At 40.6% G+C, this 23927-nt stretch overlaps 1 protein-coding gene across 2 annotated transcripts in view; it reads right to left on the bottom strand.

Annotated features, from left to right (window-relative positions):
- The window catches only part of CLCN5 (chloride voltage-gated channel 5), a 158246-nt gene extending 140385 nt beyond the window's left edge, over positions 1-17861 (bottom strand). The window contains exons 1-3 of one of the 2 annotated variants that reach the window (XM_003939583.4): positions 17652-17861; positions 16705-17032; positions 15144-15287 (exon numbers count right to left, since the gene is read on the bottom strand). In XM_003939583.4, coding sequence (XP_003939632.1) covers positions 15144-15159 — 16 coding nt within the window. In that variant the 5' untranslated portion in view covers positions 15160-15287; positions 16705-17032; positions 17652-17861. The remainder of the gene's footprint in view (positions 1-15143; positions 15288-16704; positions 17033-17651) is intronic. The other variant, XM_074391913.1, reaches the window with a different exon arrangement.
- Positions 17862-23927: the final 6066 nt, after the last annotated feature.

Below are 23927 nucleotides of genomic sequence, written 5' to 3'. Positions count from 1 at the left end.
CAAGACACTGGTCATTTTGTTACGTCTTTTATTTAACAGTCTGGAAAACCAAGTGCCATAATTGGTAGCAACCACATCCTGATATGATTAGCCTTGCCACCATCCAAATGCAAATTCAGAGGGTGCTTGCTATTCCTCAGTATTAATCCAGCTCCTAAATAATGAATTATATAGGTTGAGAGATTTTTTTTTTTTTAATTATTACACTTTAAGTTCTGGGATACATGTGCAGAACGTGCAGGTTTGTTACATAGGTATACACGTGCCATGGTAGTTTGCTGCACACATCAACCCATCATCTACATTAAGTATTTCTCCTAATGCAATCCCTCTCCTACTCCCCCAACCCACTGACAGGCCCCCGTGTGTGATGTTCCCCTTCCTGTGTCCATGTGTTCTTATTGTTCAACACCCACTTATGAGTGAGAACATGCAGTATTTGGTTTTCTGTTCCTGTATTACTCTGCTGAGAATGATGGCTTCCAGCTTCATTCATGTACCTGCAAAGGACATGAACTCATCCTTTTTCATGGCTGCATAGAATTCCATGGCATATACGTGCCACATTTTCTTTATCCAGTCTATCATTGATGGGCATTTGGGTTGGTTCCAAGTCTTTGCTGTTGTGAATAGTACTGCAATAAACATGTGTCTTTATAGTAGAATGATTTATAATCCCTTGGCTATATACCCAAAAATGGGATTGTTGGGATATATGGTATTTCTGGTTCTAGATCCTTGAGGAATCGCCACACTGTCTTCCACAATGATTGAACTAATTTACACTCCCACCAACAGTGTAAAAGCATTCCTATTTCTCCACATCCTCTCTAGCATCTGTTGTTTCCTGACTTTTTAATGATCACCATTCTAACTGGTATAAAATGGTATCTCATAGTGGTTTTGATTTGCATTTCTCTCTCTTTTTTTTTTTTTTTTAAAGACAGGGTTTCACAATGTTGGTCAGGCTGGTCTTGAACTCTCAACCTCAGGTGATCCACCTGCCTCGGCCTCCCAGAGTGCTGGTATTACAGGTGTGAGCCACCATGCCTGGCCTGATTTGCATTTCTCTACTAACCAGTGACAATGAGCTTTTTTCATGTTTACTGGCCACATAAATGTCTTCTTTCGAGAAGTGTCTGTTCATATCCTTAGCCCACTTTTTGATGGGTTTTTTTCCCTCATAAATTTGTTTAAGTTCATTGTAGATTCTGGATATTAGCCCTCTGTCAGATAGACAGATTATAAACATTTTCTCCCATTCTGTAGGTTGCCCCTTCACTCTGATGATAGTTTACTTTGCTATGCAGAAGCTCTTTAGTTTAATTAGATCCCATTTGTCTATTTTAGCTTTTGTTGTCATTGCTGTTGGTGTTTTAGCCATGAAGTCTTTGCCCATGCCTATGTCCTGAATGGTATTGCCTAGGTTGCCTTCTAGGGTTTTTATGGTTTTAGGTCTTACATTTAAGTCCTGACTCCATCTTAGGTTAATTTTTGTATAAGGTGTAAAGAAGGGGTTCAGTTTCAGTTTTTTGCATATGGCTAGCCAGTTTTCCCAACATCATTTATTAAATAGGGAATCCTTTCCCCATTGCTTGCTTTTGTCAGGTTTGTCAAAGATCAGATGGTTGTAGATGTGTAGCATTATTTCTGAGGCCTCTGTTCTGTTCCATTGGTCTATATATCTGTTTTGGTAATAGTATCATGCTGTTTTGGTTATTGTAGCCTTGTGGTATAGTTTAGAGGAAAATTTATAGCACTAAATGCCCACAAGAGAAAGCAATAAGGATCTAAAATCAAGACCCTAACATCATAATTAAAAGAACTAATGGAGCAAGAGCAAAAAAATTCAAAAGCTATCAGAAGACAATAAATAATTAACATCAGAGTAAAACTGAAGGAGATAGAGACACGAAAAATCCTTTTGAAAAAAATCAGTGAATCCAGGAGCTGGCTTTTTTTGAAAAGATTAACAAAATAGATAAACCACTAGCCAGACTAATAAAGAAGAAAAGAGGGAAGAATCAAACAGACACAATAAAAAATGGTAAAGGGGATATCACTACTGATCCCACAGACATACAAACTACCATCAGAGAATACTATAAACACCTCAATGCAAATAAACTAAAAAATCTAGGAAAAATGGACAAATTCATGGCACATACACCCTCCCAAGACTAAACCAGGAAGAAGTCAAATCCTTAATAGATTAATAACAAATTCTGAAATTGAGGCAATAATTAACAACCTACCAAGCAAAAAAAAAGCCCAGGACCAGATGGATTCAAAGCTGAATTCTAACAGAGGTAGAAGAAGAGCTGCTACCATTCCTTCTGAAACTATTCCAAACAGAAGAAAAAAAAATGGGACTCCTCCCTAACTCATTTAATGAGGACAGCATCATCCTGATACCAAAACCTGGCAGAGAAACAACAAAAAAAGAAAATTTCAGGCCAATATCCCTGATGAACATCGATGCGAAAATCCTCAATAAAAATATTGGCACACCATCCAGCAGCGCATATCAAAAAGCTTATCCACCATGATCAAGTCAGCTTCATCCCTGGGATACAAGGTTGGTTCAATATACACAAATCAATAAATGTAATCCAATCATATAAATAGAACCAATGACAAAAACCACATGATTATCTCAATAGATACAGAAAGGCCTTCAATAAAATTCAACACCCCTGCATGCTAAAAACTCTTAATAAACTAGGTACTGATGGAATGTATCTCAAAATAATAAGAGCTATTTATGACAAACCCACAGCACTGAAAGGGCAAATGCTGGAAGCATTTCCTTTGAAAACCAGCACAAGACAAGGATACCCTCTCTCACCACTCCTATTCAACATAGTATTGGAAGTTCTGGCCAGGACAATCAGGCAAGAGAAAGAAATAAAGGGTATTCAAATAGGAAGAGAGGAAGTCAAATTGTCTCTATTTGCTGATGGCATGACTGTCTATTTAGAAAACCCCATCGTCTCAGCCCAAAATCTTCTTAAGCTAATAAACAACTTCGGCAAAGTCTCAGGATACAAAATCAATGTGCAAAAATCACAAGCATTCCTAACACCAATAATAAACAAATCATGAGGGAACTCCCATTCACAATTGCTGCAAAGAGAATAAAACACCTAGGAATATAACTCACAAGGGATGTGAAGGACCTCTTCAAGGAGAACAACAAACCACTGCTCAAGGAAATAAGAGAGGACACAAATAAATGGAAAAACATTCCATGCTCATGGGGAAGAATCAATATCATGAAAATGGCCATACTTCCCAAAGTAATTTATAGATTCAATGCTATCTCCCTCAAGCTACCCATTGACTTTCTTCTCAGAATTAGGGGAAAAAAAAAAAAAAAAAAACTACTTTAAATTTCATATGGAACCAAAAAAGAGCCGGTATAACCAAGACAATCGTAAGCAAAAAGAACAAAGCTGGAGGCATCACGCTACCTGACTTCAAACTATACTACAAGGTTGAGAGATTTAGAAGCGAATTTACCATAGGAGAGAAAGCTATACTGCTCCTGTCACCACTACCCATAATTATTTCTGACACCAGGAGTGCCACATAATGGTGTGATATACGGTAGTTTCTGCTCATCCATAATTAGCTAAAGGCATTGATAAAAGAGACACACTGAATACGTAAGAACATAGTACATCAGCATATTCATGGCATGGAATGACCTAATTGAAAGATTTTGCTAGTCTAACAGAGAATGGGGTAGGGAGGATGTGGTTCCTAGTGACAGTGATGACCTGTAAGCATCACTGCATATAATCTAGTGAATTATTCTGCAAAGCACCTTAGCATACCTTATCTCAAATTTCATCTCCATGGCAATCCTGGTAGGAAGGCAGGACAGTTACTACTCATTAAACAAAGATTCAATGAGCACATACTATGTGCTGGGTACTCTCTGCCAGGTATTTGGTATGAGAAGATGAATGACACACTCCCCACTCATTCACTGGTCACTCTGCTCTGCCACATCCAATCTATCTCCAAGGCCTTCATGTTACCAAGTTAGGTTACTTGGTAACATGGCCTACAAAACCTGTGTGATCTGTCCCCTTCCCATCTTTCCAATTTTATCATGTGCCTCTTCCTTATGCCTCATTCACTATGGTCCAGCTGCAGTGGACCATGCTGGGAAAGGACCCAGGGATTCTTCCCACCTCAGAGATTTCCAGTTTGTCTCCTCTGCCTGGGATGCTGTTCCCCCAACTCTTTGCCTGGATAACTCCTCCTCATCTTTCAAGTCTCAGATGAACTTGTCACTTCCTCCCATGTCTTTCTTCTCTCTATAAATTCAGTCTTTACTATTCTTTTCCATAGGACTTGACTTTCCTAGCACTCACAACACTTTATAAGGAAATATCTGTGTATTTGTTTGCACTCCAACTCCCCCATGAGACTGCAAGGCTTCAAAGGGCAGGGGTCATGACTTTTGTGTTCACTGCTAGAACCCCAGCATCCACTCAACGCAGTGCCTGCCTGGCACACGGCAGACGTGAGAACAAAAATATTGAACAAGTGCAGTCAATGCCCTCAAGGTCCATACAACAGATCCAGAGGCTAGTTTTACCAGAGGATGGGGGAGGCTTCAGGAAAAGCTCATGACTGAAAGGTAAGCAGGTGCTTGCTAGGAATGCTACCTACTAAAATGATCTAAGCCACCAGGGGTGGACTGCAGGTAAAGGTGAGGAAGGAATGGATGGTGCCTCTTGGAATATGGGCTTTGACATCTGGGTCCATGGTGGTACAATTATTCAATACAGAGAAATGTATTGTATATGGAGAAATGTAAGGTAAGTCAAGTCTGTTATTATGATGCATTACTGGGGTGCAAGACCCAAGGAAAAGAACAGCTTGACAGTGTTGAGAATTTGGCTGGCAGGAACTCCCTTGCCTACCGGTCTCTCACCATTCTCAAAGCTAAATAGGAAAGATCATGATTTCAACCTGGGAATATTCAGTGCTGAGTCACAGGTGGCCACAGGTAAGGCCAGACCAAAGGGAGGGCAGTGGTAGGACCAGATGCTTTAGCACAGGGTTTTTTTTCTGACATCTGAAAAGATGTCAATGACGTAACTTAGTGTGCTTATCTTTGGGAGGGGAGGACGCAGAAGAAAAGAAAGAGAAAACTTCCGTGTCTAGTATCTCACATGTCTAGCAATATCTATTTCATTTCCACTGGGTGGTCCCTGTCCTGAATTTATTTCTCATCGCTCTATGTTTTTTCTTTTTTCCTTTCGTTTTTGCCTATTAACCTCAATAGGAGTAACTGCTCTATGTTTTAATCTCTGTGCTGTTCTATATTCCTTCTGGATGCAGTCAGGGCAGAAATCCTAAATAAATACATTAAAATACTACCTAATGCCAAAATGGTATTGGGTTGAAAATCATCAAAGTATGACATTACTAAGAGAGATGCTTCATACTGTTAACTCCTCAACAGCTTCTTTGGCCTGACCAGAGGTCTATAAATACTGGGTAGTTAACAGAAGGCAGGAAAGAGAAGAAGAAGAATCTGGCATTCATTGCCACCAATAGTGAAACTTTGTAGTCCCACCTCCCCCAACCCTTGACACACAGAACAGCATTACATGAAACAGGAAGCTATGAATCATAATTCTGGTTAAATAATAAGAACATATAGTTCATTTCATTAAGCTAACATAGTGAGAAGGGGGGAAAAAAACCATCCTGGAAGCCTCAATGAATAAACTATTTTTGAGAGGAGGGAAAAGAAGCTAAACTTTTCATGGTAGCAGTAAAGCATAGTAGGAAAACACTAAGATTCAACGGAAAACTGTAAGATATCCAAGCCTGGGGAAGGCAGTGCAATGCAATAGGACTAAATAGGTAGACAGACTGACAGAAAGAGTGAGCTGGGCAGCACTGATTATCAGGAGCTCCAGGGTCTAGTCCTGGGTGTGGGTACCATGTGACAGCTATATAGCCTAAAATAAGTCTCATTGGGCCTCAGTTTCATCCTTTGCAAGATTATACATCTGAAACAGATCACCTCTAAAGACCCCTTCCAGTTTAAAAACGTCTCTTTAATAATATCCCTAATTTTATTTTTCATGCCAGAATTTATAATTCCATCAGAACAGCTATAATGAGCCAGGCATTTGGATGACTGACTAACTCTCATCTAGAAGCATGTGCAGTAAATATTATCATAACCGTTCACATATTATAATAGTAAAGGCCAGCATCTGCAGGTGCTTTACCGCATTTGTATTCACTTGCTACATCCTCCCAATAATCCTGAGTAGGTATTAGTATTAACCCCATTCTACAGATGAAGAAGGTAAGGCACAAAGAGATTAAATAACCTGCCCAAAGTCACATGGCTAGCAATGACAAAGTCAGGGTATAAATCCAGGGAGTTTGTCTCCAGACATGACACTTGACCCGGATATGATAATTGAGGCTTTTGGAGTTTAGATAACTTTGGCTACCAAATGGCAGACCTGGGTTCAGATGCAGGTGTATCACACTCCAAGACCTGTGCTCCCTCCATAACTGTGTGCTTGGGAAAGAATAACTGACTCTTAGAGAACATTTTTTTTTTTAAGATTTTCGTTTACACTCTATGCAATGCCTTCCATCAGAATCCATCCCCCACCAATTCTCCCCCAAGAAGAGTTACGGAAAGGCAAACAGAGACAAAGAACTCATTTCTTTTTTTAAAAAAAAAATTTATTTCTTTCTTTATTTTTTCAATTGACAAATAACTCATTTCTTGAGTATCTGCTGTAGGTAAGGCACTGTGACAGATAGAGGAAAAGGGGTGGGGTGGGAGGGGCTGCCTGCTTCTTTATTCCTGCTTTAACAACCTAACTTCCTTTCAAGAGTTACCTACTTTTGTCTCAGTCAACAGGCAGGACCAGATGGCTTCTCTTAGGTGATAGTGGTCCAATTAGCAAGCCACACAGCTACCCAGATTTCACACTGAAGCTTTCTCGTCAACTCACTGACTGCTTTGTGAGGCTCCCTCTTGCTCCCCGCCCCCCCATGTGTTGGCTAAATCAGCAGAGTGTTTACAAATACACTGCGATGTGCCAAGAAAAATCTGCACAGTCAAAACATACACTTCCTTCCAATTTGAAGCAGAACTGTTTCTCATTGCAACTATTTTATTATGATTTTCCTCTGCCTTATTTTCGCACTTAGCCTGATGTATATTTTGCCACCTCACCTTATTCTGCAACCTGTACATTAGATGCAGTGCCATTTCTCATCTTTTGCACAATCTTCCAAAAGAGTTTTTTGTAGTCAATGGGAGAGACAGCCAAAAAGTACAAGAGTACTTGAGGTACTTGAGCAAGTATTAATAGCAAAAAAACCTGCTCTCACCAAATCCTCAGGGGCCTGGTTTCTTCTCTTTCGCACTTTTGTTGGAAGGTAGAGTGGGGACACAGAGCAGCCGAAGCAGTTGTCTAGGGGACCATACATGCTGTGCTCCTTGCTGCCAGGTACTTGAGAGTCTACTGACTTTTTTTCTTCTTTTGGCGATAACAAAATTCTAAATTTATCTAGTTTTTTTCACACTTTAAATTACAGGCATATCTTGGAAATATTGCAGGCTTTGTTCCAGACCACCACAATAAAGCGAATATTACAATAAAGTGAATCAAACAAATATTTTGGTTTCTGAGTGCACATAAAAGTTATGTTTACCCTTTACTGTAGTCTATTAAGTGTACAAAAGCATTATGTTTAAAAGAGCAATGTACGTCCCCTTAACTTTTTGAGACAGAGTTTTGCTCTTGTTGCCCAGGCTGAAGTACAGTGGCATGATCTCAGCTCACTGCAACCTCCACCTCCCGGGTTCAAGCAATTCTCCTGCCTCAGCCTCCTGAGTAGCTGAGATTACAGGCGCGTACCACCACACCTGGCTACTTTTGTATTTTTAGTAGAGATGGGGTTTCACCATGTTTGTTAGGCTGGTCTCAAACTTCTGACCTCAGGTGATCCACCTGCTGTGGCCTCCTAAAGTGCTGGGATTACAGGCGTGAGACACTGCGCCTGGCCCATACCTTAACTTTCAAATACTTTATTGCTAAAAAATGTTAACAATCATCTGAGCCTTTAGCAATTCATAATCTTTTTGCTGGTGGAAAGCCTTGCCTCAGTGTTGATGGCTGGGGACTAACAAGGGTGGTAGTTGCTGAAAGATGAGATGACTGTGGCAATTTATTAAACAAACTAATAAGAAAGCTTACCACATCGATTGACCCTTCCTTTCACCAAAGCTTTGTCTGCAGTACATGATGCTACTTGACAGCATTTTACCCACAGAACTTCTTTCAAAACTGGATTCACTCTTATATCTCATTTTCAAATAATTTGTTTTCTGGTTATAAAAGTTATATATATTCATTGTATAAAACTGAAAATAAATAAAAGTATATTTTTTAAAAAAGAGGGTAAGAGTAACTGTATCCTATCTCCTAGAGACAGCCAGTGTAACAACTTTGGACCACTTCCTTTATTTCTGTATCTATCTTCATTTCCTAAGTGTATAGGTAACATGTAAATACAGATACATGAACCCACACTTGAGTTAAAAAGAGAGAGATGGGTCCAGGGATGATGGCTCACAACTGTAATTCCTGCACTTTGGGAGGCCAAGGCAAGTGGATTGCTTGAGCTCAGGAGTTTGAGACCAGCCTGGGCAACAAGGCAAAATCCTGTCTCTACAAGCACTATGAAAATTAGCCAAGTGTAATGGTACATGCCTGTAGTTCCTGCTACTTAGGAGGCTGAGGTGGGAGGATCGCTTGAGTCAGGGAGTTTGAGGTTGCAGTGAGCCAAGATCCCACTACTGCACTCCAGGCTGGGTGACAGAGGGAATCCCTGTCTCAAAAAAACAAAAACAAAAACAAAGGCAGAAAGAGAGAAAAAGAGGGTGGGGGATAATCCCATACTTTCCCATTATATCTGGGACTACAGGCATGCACCACCATGCCTGGCTAATTTTCTTTATTTTTAGTAGAGATGGAGTCTATGTTGCCAAAGCTGCTCTTGAACTCCTGAACTCAAGCAATCCTCCTGCCCTGGCCTCCGAAAGTCCTGGGATTACACGTGTAAGCCACCACACCCAGGTAGTCTTGACTTTTAATAGCCAGATACACTGTTCGGAACTACTATAATTTACTTACATTCCCCTAGTTATGAAAACTATGTTTTCAGTTTTTCACTATAAATATCTTAGTATATAAAGCTGGGTACATGCATTTGATGTTTCCTTCAGAAATGATACTTTTTAAAATTAACAGTTTTTCTGTTATTCACAGAAAAATGGAAAGATACAAGTAAGTAAAGTCAACTATAATCTCCTTTTTAAAATACTTTTGTATATATCCTCTCAGACTTTGCTTCATACTATCCATACATGGACACAAACACATATATTATAATGGGATCATACTATTAATAATTTTTAAATGGCAACAAAAATAATAATAGTTATCATGTATTGAGTACTTACCACGTAACAGGCACTGTGATATTCTCATTTAATCCCTTCAACAATCCCCTCAACAACTGCTCAGCTTTCCCAAACTTGATTGCACATTGGAATCACCTGGGGAACTTCAACAATCGTGTTCTCTGTCTCAGCCCCAGAGATTCAGATTTAACTAAGCTCAGTGAGGCCTGGGCTTGGGAAGTTTGAAAAGATCCCTAGATGATCTTTGGGCACACTAGATAGGAACTATTAGGTTAACTACTATTTTATCCCTATTTTACAGATGTGGAAATCAAGGAACACTAAGACAAGTAACATACCCAACAGCATACAGCTGATAAAGGTGTAGCTGGGATTTGAATTCAGGTGAAAGCCCAGAGTCCATAATTCCAGCAACAGTTGACCCTTAAACAATACGAGTTTGAACTGCACAGGTTCACTTCCATGCAGATGTTTTTCAACCAAATGCCCAGATGGAAAATACAGTAATCCCAGAATATGAAACCCATGAATATGGAAGGCCAAGTTTTCCTATACGCAGGTTCTGCAGGGCTGACTGCAGGACTTGAGTATGCTAGGATTTTTGTATATTTGGGATCTTCAAATCCCCCGAGTACATGGAGAGATGACTGTATCGACAGCTTGGAATCTGCTTTCCCCTGCTCCCCCACTCCCTGACCCCTGGATTTAACATTATGTCATGAACCTATTTCTATGTTAATAAATAGACCTCTACATTATTATTTTCGGTAATTACTGTATTCCATTGTATAGATGCATCAAAATGCAAGTGTTTTCAATTTTTCCTATTATAGAAAATGCTGCAATTAATATCCTTATTGATACATCTTTGTGCACATTCTTAATTACTTCCTTAGAATAAATTCCAAGAAAATAAAATGCTGGGTCAAAAGGTAAACACATTTTTTAAAGCTTTTAATAAATATTGCCAAATTGACATTCCCACCAGAAGTGTATGAGAACATCTGCTTCCTTGTGTCTTTGTCAACAGTGAGTTCTGTCATTCCTTTTTAGTCTTTGCAAATTATACTGGAGAAAATGGTATGCCATTCTAATTCCCCTTTATTTGACTACTACTGAGATACATGTTTACTGGTCATTTGTATTTCTTCTTTGATGTACTTTCCTTTGCACATTTTCCCTTGTCCTTTGTACATTTTTCTAGTAAAATCATTGTTTTTCCTCTTATCGACCTGTTAAGTCTTTGTGTCTCAGATAATGAATCTTGCTGCAATTGTTTCTAGTTTTCTCATTAACTTTATTTATGGTTTGTGCAGAAATTTTAAATTTTCATATAATTGATTACATTAATCTTTTTCCTTATTATTCTACCTTTGATAATATGCATACAAATATCTTCCCTATATATAGTCTTCCATATTTTTTGAGTTCCTTTATCATTGCCCTCTCTTAAAAAAAAAAAGACAACTACCTTTATTTATTGCAGCAGCTCTAAAACAGGATTGCACAAGAGAATTGCTCATAGAGCTTCTTTAAATGCTCAGGTCTTATGACTAAATCACAATCTAAGGGAATGGGGACCTGAGAAGGAATATTTTTTTAAAGCACCACAGGTAATTCTGATGCCTTCTCCTTTAATAAGAAACATATTAATCCTTCTAAATTTATGCTTGTCATTTTTTCCAAATTACTTCGGCACATTTGTTAAATACATCAGTTCATTAATTTGAAGTGCTACTTTTATCCTGGTTGATAAGCTCCATGATAGCAGAGACCATACTTGTTTCCACTGACCATTGCGTCTCCAGGGCCAAGCAAAGTGCCTGCTGCACAACTAGAGTTCAATAAATGTTAATGGAATAAATAAATAACACCTGACAACACAAGTTTCCAACCTCAAACTGGCTGGAGGTTATTAATGATAACCCTGAGTTATCAAAAATATTAAATTATGCTCAGTACACTGTGTTTAAAGTGGCCAGAAAATAAATTAGAGGACTCCATTAAGTGAAGTCAAAACAGTAAAACCAGCCCCATTTAAGAGGTATGGGAATTCAGATCAAATTCCCCGTGGAGGAACCAGAGAGCAATGACCCAAGAAACTAAGGAGATTTGGGTTCCTCTAGTTCTTAGGGTTCCTCCACAAGCTCTAGAGACTGACTCAGAAGCTTCCTTGAGCTGAGGACAGACTCATGTATTCCCTCTTCCATGAGCCCATGGAAAGAATACTGGAATAGGGAATTAGGTGACCTGGATCTTAATACTAGCTCTAGGATCAACTGCTACCTATTGAACATTGGGCTTATCACTTAACCTCTAGAGATTGAGCTAGATGTTTTCTACGGATCTTTTCAAGTGTAAACAACTACTTAAAGACCCAAATGGACAACCACAGGGCAGGGCTTCCAAGGACAACCTGAAATTACCTCCACAGCACAAGGTCCCAGTCCCACCCCAGGTTATAGGAAAATAATAGTGACAGTAGTAGTAATAACAGCTATTGCTACATTTTACTGAGCACTTATCATATGCTAAACAATATTCTAAATGTCTTATTATTATAATAAAGGCACATACTTATATGGCATTTACTATGTTCCAAGTGCTCTGCATATATTAGTTTAACTTGTCTTTACAGCAGGTTTGGCAGGTGTTCTACTTCTCCCCCTTTTCAAAAATTGATATATAATAGCTGTACGTATTTTGGGGCCATATGTGATATGTTGATACATGTATACAATGTGTAATGATCAAATCAGGGTAATTGGGATGTCATCACCTCTAACATTTATCTTTGTGTGAAAAACATTCTAATTTTTTTCCAAGCCATTTTGAAATATACAATAAATTATTGTTAGCTGTAGTCTCCCTGCTGTACTATTGAATACTAGAACCTTTTCCTTTTCTCTAATTGTATGCTTATACCCATTAACCCACTTCTCTTCATTCCCCAACCTCCTACCCTTCCCAGACTCTGGAAACCACCATTTGACTTTCTACCCTCATGAGATCCACATTTTTTTAGTTCCCATATGAGTGAGAATATGCGGTATTTATCTTTCTGTGCCTGGTTGATTTCACTTACATAATGACTTCCAGTTCCATCCATGTTGCTGCAAATGACAGGATTTCATACTTTTTGTGGCTAATATTTCATTGAGTATTTGTAATACATGTTCTTTATCCATTCATCCAGTGATGGACACTTAGGTTGACTTCCTATCTTGGCTATTGTGAATAGTGCTGCAATAAACATGGGAGTGCAGCTCTCTTTTCAATACTGATTTCCTTTCTTTCGGCTATATACCTAGCAGTGGGATGAGTTATATTACTATCTCCATTTACAGGAGAAAACTTGCACACAGAGGGATTAAGTGACTTGCCCAAGGCCTCGTATCTACCAAGTGACAGAACCAACGGAATGAAACTCAAATCCACACATTTAACTCTCATACCACACTGCTTCCAAACTATCGTTGTACTTTGCTTGTTACTTCAGAGGTTGCCCAAAACAAGAGATAAGCTACAGTTATCCAAAGAGCTTACTTATACAGAACACACCCCTCTTTACTAACGCTAGAAAAATGAAGTTTCACTTCAATATAATTTTAAGTACATCAGATTTCAGGACCTGAGCTTGCAAAATACAGTATTTACTAAGAAAATATGACATTTTGATTAAGAATTGTTAAACATTAAGATGTTTTTATTAGAAAATAAATCATTAACTGGTAATGACATTTCCATTAACTACAGAGAAAAAAATACAAGCTCTTTATGCACCATTAGGAACAAAACTTTAGACCCCCATCTGTGCCACCCTCAGTTATGTCGTTTCAAAACTGTCTTTGAAACATTGACCTGACAGACCACAGTTGTCTCAACCCCAACAGGTCATCCAAATCCAGTGCACCATCCCCTTCGGCTACATCTCATGCTCCCCATCCCAGAGAATGGCACCACTGGCCCTCAGGCACCCAAGCTGGTAGTTAATCCAGGCCCACTTCTTGCCACGTCCAATCACAGAACATTCTAGAATCTCATTCTCTCTAACCCTTCTGCCCTTGCTTCTCTCTGCTCAGACCCTTACCATCTCTCCCCTCAAGTATTCCAGAAACCTCCTGACTGACTCCCAGTTTTCATCGTCTCCAGCTCAGCACTGCTGCCAAAGTAATCTTTCTAAAACAAAATCTGATTATGTTACTTCCCTGTTTAGAATCTTTGTCTTCAGGATAAAGTGTAAAATCCTTCCTAGAACATACAAGGCTCTTTATTATCTGGCCTCCAACTACCTTCCCTGCTTCGTCTGAGGTCATGCCCCTACACATCTCACATGAGGCAAACAGAGCAACTTGGAACTTCCCAAACAGTGCTGCTCTGTCTGCCCAGAATGCAATTCTCTCATTTGCCCATCTGGCAAACTCCTACTCATTTTTTTAGACCAGCTCAAAACTCAGACTTTATCAAGCTTTTCGCTGGGCTTCCCTTGCTTTTTGTACCTCTCTATTCTAACACTTATTCAACATGGCAAAATTATTTGTTTATATGTCTCTTTAGATGACAAGGAATCTTCCAGCATCCTGCAACTTACTGATCTCTGTATTTTGTTTGTTGAATGAATGTCTCAGGATTTAAGCAAGAATATCCAAACTGCTTTTGATAAATGCCCATTGTGTGAGTCAAAGCAAGCATACAGGACAAATCTCATTTCCATAAATGTCTTCAATTTGATAATCTTTATACATGGAAACTACTTGTTACATTTGTGTGCCTAAGTCAAGTCATAACCAACACAATGAAACATTTTTAAAAGATACATTAGACAACCAGCTAACCAACCTGCTGAATATTTCTAGATATTCAAGCTATTTCATTCTACTCCATTTAAGTGGTCTTTAACTTTTTGTGGGTCACAGGCCAATTCAGGCAATGTTTGTCTACCATTTCTTAAACCCATGCTCACTTTTCATAACCATAAAAATCCCACATACCCCTAGAGATTCTGAAACCCTCCAAAGGGCACAAGCCTCAACCCCAGTAAAAATAAAACAAATTTGTATGTGGTAGGAATTCACAAGTTCATGAGAGATGTAATCCATCAGCTAAGATACTCCTGAGCTTTGCTCTCAGGTGGTTCATATATTAAAATAGGCATTTTCCTTCTCAATGTTTACATTCTATCAAATATAAACACTGTAACATTAAATACACTCTACGTAAGTCACAAGAAAGTTTTTGTTGGGAAAATGAAGATGGAGAGGAACTGACATCTGTCTCCCCCACCTTATGGTGGGGAATCTTATGATAGAAATGTGCCAGAAACAAATGAAAAACACAAATGAGAAAAAAAAAAAATCCTATCCCCTGGCTTATAACACCCGACGAGCACTCGTTTAAATGCAGGGAGTTCTTTTCAATGCTGCTGGCATGCCATTTTCCCACTTCTCCTCCAACCCCACTTTTAAATAATTTGAACTTATAGCTAGCAGCAGCTTCTTTTAAACTAATGTGTTTTGTCCTTGCAAAGACAAAGGGTTAAATTAAAGAACAGCTGGCTGCCTGCCATTGGCTGGGTGGGAAACGATTGGGTGAGGGTAGAGAACAGAGTAGGAGGAAAAACCAGTCAGAAGAATAAGTACTAATTTCTTACCCTGCCACATGGCCATCTTGATCCTATCTTCACCCACGCTGGGGTCACAGGCTGAGTTTCCCAGAGCCTCTCAGTTTTGTAGGGAGATTTGATGGAAAGGGAGCTATGTGGCTCTGTTTTCTGCAAGGTGCTAAAGCCCCAAACCTGAAAATGTAAACAAAAAAATAAATAGCTAAAAGAAACTACACATTTCAAATGATTGAAAAGTATCTCCTGCCCCTCTCTGAACTTCTCTTTCAAAGATATGCAGGCAAGGGTAGTGTCAAGTTTCCCTCTAAGCAGCCATGTATCTCTGAAGAGGGAGAAAATCGAGAGATCTGGAGTGAGTTAATGTTGCCACTCAGTGCTGTACAATTCTGCATGAATCACCGGAGCTTCAGTAAATGAGTTCTGAGTCTCAGCTGATGAGTTGCTGGATGAAATCACCGTTAAGCACCTTTCCTATCTTGAAGTTTCATGCTTTGGAGACTGAAGAGCAACATTAACAGCCAGTGCCCTAACCAAACCCCAAATACCCAGCTTCACATTTAAAAATAAGTAGAAGGAGAGAAAGTTTATGAATAAAGTTTGGAAACAGATCTTGTATAGGGGAAAAAAAGGAAGCAGAATAAAAAGTGAAGAGTGATACCCTTTGAGTGGTAGTTCTTTCTCCTTGTGTCTATACTTTCCTACCGTTTGCAAATTTCATTTAGTGAGCATATATTGCTTTTATAAACGGGGGTAAATGAACCAAAGAAGAAAAATGTAAAAATGGAATACCAATTCAAAGAAAATCAAATTAATTCAGCTAATTCCTACTGTTAAAACTTCAAATCCAGTCTTAGGACAATACTATTTGCAAAGACATTAAAGGAGTTAGCGACCAGGCTCGGTGACTCACGTCTGTAATCCCAACACTTTGAGAGGCTAAAAAGGGTGCATCACTTGAGGTCAGGAGTTCGAGACCAGCCTGGCCAATGTGGTGAAACCCCATCTCTACTAAAAATACAAAAATTAGTCGAGCATGATGGCACACTATAATTACAGGTGATGCCTATAATCCCAGCTACTCGGGAGGTCAAGGCAGGAGAATCGCTTGAACCTGGGAGGTGGAGGTTGCAGTGAGCCGAGACTGTGCCCAGCCTGGGCTACAGAACAAGATCCGTCTCTAGAAAAAATAAAAATAAAAGAGCTAGGAATGAGACAAAATGAGGAGTCTGACGACTTAGTTTGCTTTAGAGGTTTAACACTCTGCTCGTCCATTTAAACAAGATCTCAGGTCTTCCCTATTTAGCATACAAGCCAATCTTTTTTTTTTTTTTTTAATAAAAGTCTTCACCTTTTTGACCTGGCGAACATCAAAGTAGATTGCTATTTCCGTATCTTTTATACAACCAACAGCTCAACCCACTAAGTGCGCTAAAGCACAAACACTGAAGGCTAATGCCAACGTGAGAATCACTTTGGCGTTCTTTAATGACAAAAGGGTTAACGTGTACACAAGTCCCAAAACATCAACAGAGAAAAGACAATGCTTTGGACAAGGAAAAGTTGGTGAAGTCCAAGAAAAGTAGGAACTCACAAGCTCCCAGGGTGAATTCACCAGGAAAAAGTGCTCCGATGACTTATATGGGACCTGGGACAGTCTGTTTTGGTTTGCCTTTTTTTCTTCCTATTTCGCATGCAGTTAAGAAGTAATGATCGGCGCTCCGTAAAACTAGGCGAAATTTAACAGCTCTTAAGTTAAATCCGAGCAGTTGCTACGAAGTTTATGTAAAGCGGCTTCGTACTGGTTTTTTATGTTCCAAACTTCTAGATTTCCCTCACTTACCCGGGGCAGCTTCCACTGACGTTATTATCGCACGGGCACAGGTACAACTTCGCTTGGAACTCCCGGCAACTGATTTGCTCTGAAATGTTAATCAAAGGAAACGTGCGTCAATGCAAAGGTAAAGTTTTCCCGTGTGGGTCAAGGAGCTCAAGAGCAAGGCTCGAAATTCTGGAGAGAACCAGCTACGCGCGTTAGGTGGCAAAAGGAAAACAGCGCAGCAACTACTTTTCTCCACCTCGCTAAGTTTCTCCACTTCGCTAAGACCCACACAAAACCAGCGGCAAGTCCAGAGCCGGAGGGAGAAGAGCCGGGCCTCGGTTGAGTTTTGCCAGCCTAAGTCATCTACCCCAGTCCGGGAAAGGGAACGCAGGCTGTTAAGCACTCCGATTCAAAAGCGGGGCGGGCTTGGCGCTTCTCCGCAAGGAAACTTCGCTCGGGCAGCCCAGGGACCCTTCTCCGAGAACAGGGTTGGGCTCCCGGGAAGACGCCGCTCCGCACTGGCTGGAACTAGCCTGTCTACCACCTCCGAGTGCAGGGCTGCCGCCGCCGGGAGCGGGGAAGCCCCATCTCCTGGGTGCCAAGCCAGCAGGGTTGCGCTTCCCCTGTGTCGCTGAGCTTAGTGGGTGCTCCGGGGGTGGGCCGGGGGCCAGCGGCCCGCCAAGGACCTACTGGGGAAGGGACAGCCCGTTTGCCTTTACCTGTCGCCGAGGTCCGGAGCGACGGAGCCCGTGTCCGCCGCCGGTGGGCAGCGCGCTCGGTCGGCTCTGGCGTCCAGGACACCAAGTTGAGCGAGCGCCCCACGTAGCCGGCAGAGCTTCATTCACACAGCCCAGCCTGGGAGGAGGGGGAGCGAAGCGGGCGCGCGGCTCATGTGACAGGGCGCCTCGTAAGTATCGTCTCAGCCCAACCGGCGTCTGCGCGTGCGCGCCACGGCGGGCTCAGACCCGGCACCTCCGCCCAGCGAAGGTGAGGGGACGCCCGCCGGGGAGGAGCTGCCGGGAGGAGTTTCAATTTGCGCAGCCGCAGTAAGTGAGCCCCGCTCGCTGCCATATTTAATGAGGACTGGGCGGGCTGGTCCCATCTAATCCAGTGCCGGGCGTGTCAGTTGCCTTTGAAAACGCAATGCCCATTGTGTTTCACTATTTCCAGCCTGCAGTGCCTTTTTGCGGAGGGACATGGGTTGTCCTTAGAATAAAACTGTCTATCCTGAGCTTGCGACCCACAGAGTAATTAGTAGTAGAAATCTAATACTAATAACATTAGATCACAAAATTTGAGCTGCTTCTTAATACGCAGGCACTCTTCTAAGCCCTTTACTTTTTTCATCTCATTTGGTGTTCACAATAACTGCAAGGGTATTTCTCCATTTTTACTCATAAGAATACACAGGCACAGAAAGCTTAAGTAACTTGTCCAAGCTCCTATAATAGTAGCAACAGGAATAGTGATCAAACGTAGTGATGCTTTTAACAGCCAACTTGATGCTTCCAACAACGCTGCAAAAACTATACTGCATTTATCCGCACTGTATTATCTCCATGTTAATCATTACAAAACAGACGCTCAGAAAAGCAAATATCAGAACTAGTAAGTGGTAGAACTGGGAATCCAACCTAGGTCTGACTCCAAAGCCCTTACCCTAGGTTTGGAAGAAATAGCCCCCTGTTTTGCAGAAGAGAAAACTTAGGCCAAATGCGGTGCATTGACTCACTTAAGATGATCCAGCTAATTAGTTTTTGGCAGACTTGAGACTGTAATCCATATGATTAATTCAAGCAATCTAACACCCGGATACTCTACTGCAGTGAACAATTTGGAATGGCTACTTTGGACAAGCTAAGTGGTCAGGAATTTAAAAACTCCTATCCTAGCCCAATCAGTATGAGGCTACCAGGTAAAAAAATCTGTAATCCAGCATAGTCAGGCTTTGACCCGTTGCAATATGAGACACTGTACAACAGAAAAACCGTAGGCATCTCATCAAACAGAAAAACATAGAGTCATTATAGTATTGGGGAGAAGAGTGGAGCTTAGGTGAATTTTAGAATTTTAAACATAGCAGTGTTTTGGTAAGCTCAAAGCAAAGCAGTACTGTCGTTTGGGGTCACCATCAGGTCTCGACTGCAAAGTGAACCCAGAGTTCTGTTTCCTTGGGAACCACAAAATAAAGATAGATATGGAATGTTGTGTCCAGATACCCCTTATCTGAAGCTCCGCACCTGGGTTGGAAATTGAGGCTGCTTCTCTGTGTCAAAGAAACTTATGTCCTCCAGATGCATGTGGGATGTTTTGTTCTTACTGATACGATTTCAAGCAGAAAAGTTTCTGATAATCCATGATTTTGGAGAACAAAGTCTCTCAGTGAATAAAAAAGTGGTGGTCACTGAAATAAAAACATCGTTAGTACTTCACAGCTGCAATATGTCTTCCAGAGAAATATTGTTCTCTGTTAAATTTGCGTCTGGCTTTATCTGTGTGTTATTCCAGCCTGATGAATGGCCGGATTTTTGTTTTCTCAGTCCAAAATAATTTTTGCTTTCTGAGCTGGTAACAATCTCTTCCTTCGGGCGCTCATAGTGTGTGGGATAGCCACAAATGACTAGAAAGAATCAGTACAGGGCTTTAATAAAAGTAAATCCAAGTGGAGGTAACACGGTTGGCAAAGGTGGGCAGACATGAAGTTTTATTCGAGGACCCGTGAACAGCCCTAAGTGGTTGAAATTTAGGGTAGGGAAGTGCAGGGGAATTGTGAAAGATAATACCCAGAAGGTAAATTGGGCCCCAATTTTGGAGGATGCTGAATATTGGACTAAGACTTGTACTTAATTCAGAAAGTGACTGAGGAAGAATTGAGGTTTCTGAGCAAGGCAATCCCCTTTTTGGAATTCATCTTTTAAAAAGTGAATCTAGAGTAATTGTTCAAAGCGAGCTTTGTTTGCTTGTTTTTTTTTTTTTTTTCTGTCATTGAAGTAGAAGAAACTGGAGCTTATATGTAGGTCAAGCAGAAAAACTACTGGTGAAATCAACAATAAAGAGGCAAGAGGCCGGGCACCATGGCCCACACCTGTAATCCCAGCACTTTGAGAGGCCAAGGAGGGTGGATATTCTGAGGTCAGGAGTTCGACACCAGCCTCGGCAACATGATAAACCCCATCTCTACTAAAAATACAAAAATTAGCCAGGCATGGTGGCAGGCACCTTTAATCCCAGCTACTCAGAAGGCTGAGGCAGGAGAATTGCTTGAACCCAGGAAGCGGAGGTTGCAGTGAGCGGAGGCCACGCCATTGCACTCCAGCCTGGGCAACAGAGCGAGACTCTGTCTCACATACACACAAAAAAGAGGCAAGAAAAGGAGGGGTAACTAATGGAGTAAAAGAATTGAGGCAAGAGAAATGAGATTCAAAACACAAGCTAACCTCGGACACCTCTTCCTCTGATAGAAGAAAAAACGGGTTGAAGGATGGCAGTCTGGTTCGAAGGAGACATGTCACGAAGCTGCCCCTGCAGAGCAAACATATTGGCTTGGAGTACACAGGAGAGCTGAGGAGGGAGTGGGAGCGGGTGGGAGGGAGCAAGGAGTTGGAGGGGATTGGAAGTTACGAGATGGCTGCAGTACACCCAGATTACCACTTGGTGTCGCCACTGACCGATGACAGCCTGGAGGGCTCCAGTTGGGGACCAAATTTCCCCTTCCCCCCCAAAAATGTGCATTTCAAAAAAAGAACATTTTTTTTTTTTTCGAACTGCAAAATACAACAGGGACTGAGCACCGGAGCCAGGCTGCCTAGGCTGGCAAACCATAATTACTAGCTGTGTCACCTTGCTCAACTCATCTAACTTTACTATTTTTGGTTTCTTATCTATAAAATGGGATGATAGGGTTAAATGCATTAATAGATGCAGAACAGTTAGAACAGATTAAGCACTTAATAAATGTTAGCTTGTATTACTATTGATGATGATGATGATGATGATGATGATGATAATGAACAAGGCTCCTTTAGCCTTTGGATCCCCAAGTTTTTCAGAAGCTACTTGTGTGGTGACTATAAATGCCTATACAACAGTACCTTCCCAAGCAAAGTGGTAAGAGTGTGGTGCTAATGAGGCAGACTTTACAGTTCAATCAAGAGGTACAGATTCTGTTAACTTGTTTTCTTTTCCATGGCTCAGACCACTCTCTAGAGAAATTCAGCCAGGTGTCTCATGTGTCTGTGCCCATGGTCATGAGTGGGTTTGGCCAAGAAAGTGAAGATAGATCAACATAATGAGTCCTCTGCTGTCCTCCTCCTAGCCTTGAAAAAATTGAAAAGATGTTACCACCCCACCTCCCATGATGGTCAACAAACTGTTAACATGTCAAGAACCATTTCAGTTCTTATAAAGCAAAGAGTAAATTGTGATCTTAAAACTTATTTTTTAAAAAGCAGGGAATTTCTCTGTATAATAAAAGATAGCATTTTAGACTTAACATTGCAAAAGAAAAGCCTTTAGAACAACAGACCACAGTGACACCTAAAGTATCATGTCCAAATGCGGCTTTAACTTTCATTTCAAAATTGGCATTGCAAATAGAGACAAATAGTTAGATGAGTACCTAGCCAGGTAGAGTAGTAAGTGAATCTTTCTGGTATTGTTCTAATGTATTTGTTTCACATTTTTTGAGCCCTTACTATTATGCTAGCCATTGTGCTAGCCCTAGAGATACTGATTTTAAAGTAAAATTTCCCGAGTGCCTAAGAAATGCATGGGGAAAAAATGGGGCACAATAAAAGAAAATGAACAAAGTTCTCTAGCTCAGGGGATCTATCAAAACAGTAGGTTAGGAAATCCTGATAATAAAATGATTTGAAGTCATTTGTAATTTCCCTGTGCTTAGAGAGCAGAGTATCAAAATTAACAAATGGCCTCTATACCAAAAACCGATAGCTAATCTCATAATCTGAGAAGTACTAATAAAAGCTACCATGAGATACCATTGACAAAGTTTTAAATATTTATAATACATTGTGTTGGCCGGGCACAGTGGCTCACACCTGTAATTCCAGCACTTTGGGAGGCCAAGATGGGCAGATCCCTTGAGCCCAGGAGTTTCAGACCAGCCTGGCCAGTGTGACAAAATCCCATCTCTACTGATGATACAAAAATTAGGCAGGTGTGGTGGTGCACACCTGTAATCCCAGCTACTCGGGAGGCTGAGGCAGGAGAATTGTCTGAACCTGGGAGGTGGAGGTTGCAGTGAGCTGACACCACACCGCTACACTCCAGCCTGGGCAACAGAGTAAGACTGCCTGAAAAATAATCATCATCATAATACACTGTATTGACAAAGCAGGGGTGGGAGGATAAGTCCTTTCATAAATTGGTGGGAGTGCAATTAGTCCATTGAAGGCAATTTTGCAATAGCTATGAAAATTATAAATATATGAGACTTGGATCCCCAAATTCCATTTCCAGAAATTTCTCCTTCAGTTATGTTTGCATGGGTATAAAATGTTATATGAACAAGATTATTCATTGTAGCATTGTTTGTAATAACAAAAACTGGGAAGCAACCAGATGTCCCTTAATAGGGGACTGATCAAATAAATAATGGTGCATCTCTCTGATGGGGAAAAAAAAGAATGAGAGGCCAAGTGCAGTGGCTCACACCAATAGTCACAGCACTTTGGGAGGCCAAAGTGGAAGGATCGTTTGAGCCCAGGGATTCAAGACCAGCCTGGGCAATATGAGAACCTGTTGCTAGAAATAATACAAAAATTAGCCAGGTGTGGTAGTGTACCTGTGATCCTAGTTCCTCAGAAGGTTGAGATGGGAGGATCACTTGAGTCTGGGAGTTCAAAGCTACAGTAAGCCTTGATTGCACCACTGCACTCTGGCCTAGACAACAAAATGAGACCACATCTCAAAAAAAAAAAAAAAAAAAAAAAAAAAAAAAAAAAAAAAAAAAAAGAATGAGAAAGGTTTTTATGTATTTTACTCAAAATTCTCTACAATACAGTATGTGGCTGTAGAGCTATGTACCTTCTCAATTTTGTGCCATGGATATGTATTACTCGTTCAATTATATATCTTTAAAAGTAATATAGGAAAACAAGAATAGTGTTTGATTGAAGGATAATTTTTGACAACTGGCTTTCATGAGAAGTTTTAATTTTTAAAAATTCCATGTCAGGCTGGGTACGACAGCTCATGCCTATCATCTCAGATTTTGAATGGCCAAGGCAGGCAGATCATTTGAAGTCAGGAGTTTGAGACCAGCCAGGCCCACCTGGTGAAACCCCCATCTCTACCAAAAATACAAAAAAATAGCCAGGCATGGTGGTGTACACCTGCAGTCCGAGCTACTCGGGAGGATGAGGCAGAAGAATTGCTGAATCCAGGAGGTAGAGAGGGCAGTGAGCCGAGATCACACCCCTGCACTCCAGTCTCCATGATAAAGCAAGACTCCATCTGAAAAAAAAAAAAAAAAAAAAAAAAAAAAAAAATCCCATGTCAGCCTGCTGCCCTCTATGTGAGAGAAGTCCAAGTCTAGCTAGAGTTCCTACTATTCTAAGGCAGCAGATATGAGGGTTTGTTTATGGAATGTTTTTGAGGATTTGAAGATCTCTCACTTGTAAGTTCATCAGCTCTGCATAGACTTCCGTTCCATAGAGGAGTTAAAGTGCAGTGGAATAGTGGTAGTGGTTTCTGTGAACCACTCTGCTACCTGTTCGCCAACTAGCCTGCAAGCTCCTTGAGGGCAGGCCCATGTCCTATATTTTCCTTTGGCATTCCTTACAGCAATGCTTTTCAAACTATTTGTAGGAAAAACTCATTTTCCCCAAAATCCATTGTGTATCAATACTTTTATAAAATATAATTCTAATAAATTACTAGAAAAATGAAATAAAAACAAAAACTCAAAATACAAGTGCAACCCTTTCATGATTATATTCAACAGACATAAAATTACTCTGTCAAATTCTTAGGGT

The sequence above is a fragment of the Saimiri boliviensis genome, chromosome X, assembly GCF_048565385.1.
Source record: "Saimiri boliviensis isolate mSaiBol1 chromosome X, mSaiBol1.pri, whole genome shotgun sequence".
NCBI lineage: Eukaryota > Metazoa > Chordata > Mammalia > Primates > Cebidae > Saimiri > Saimiri boliviensis.
This window is presented reverse-complemented; position numbering and strand designations above follow the sequence as displayed.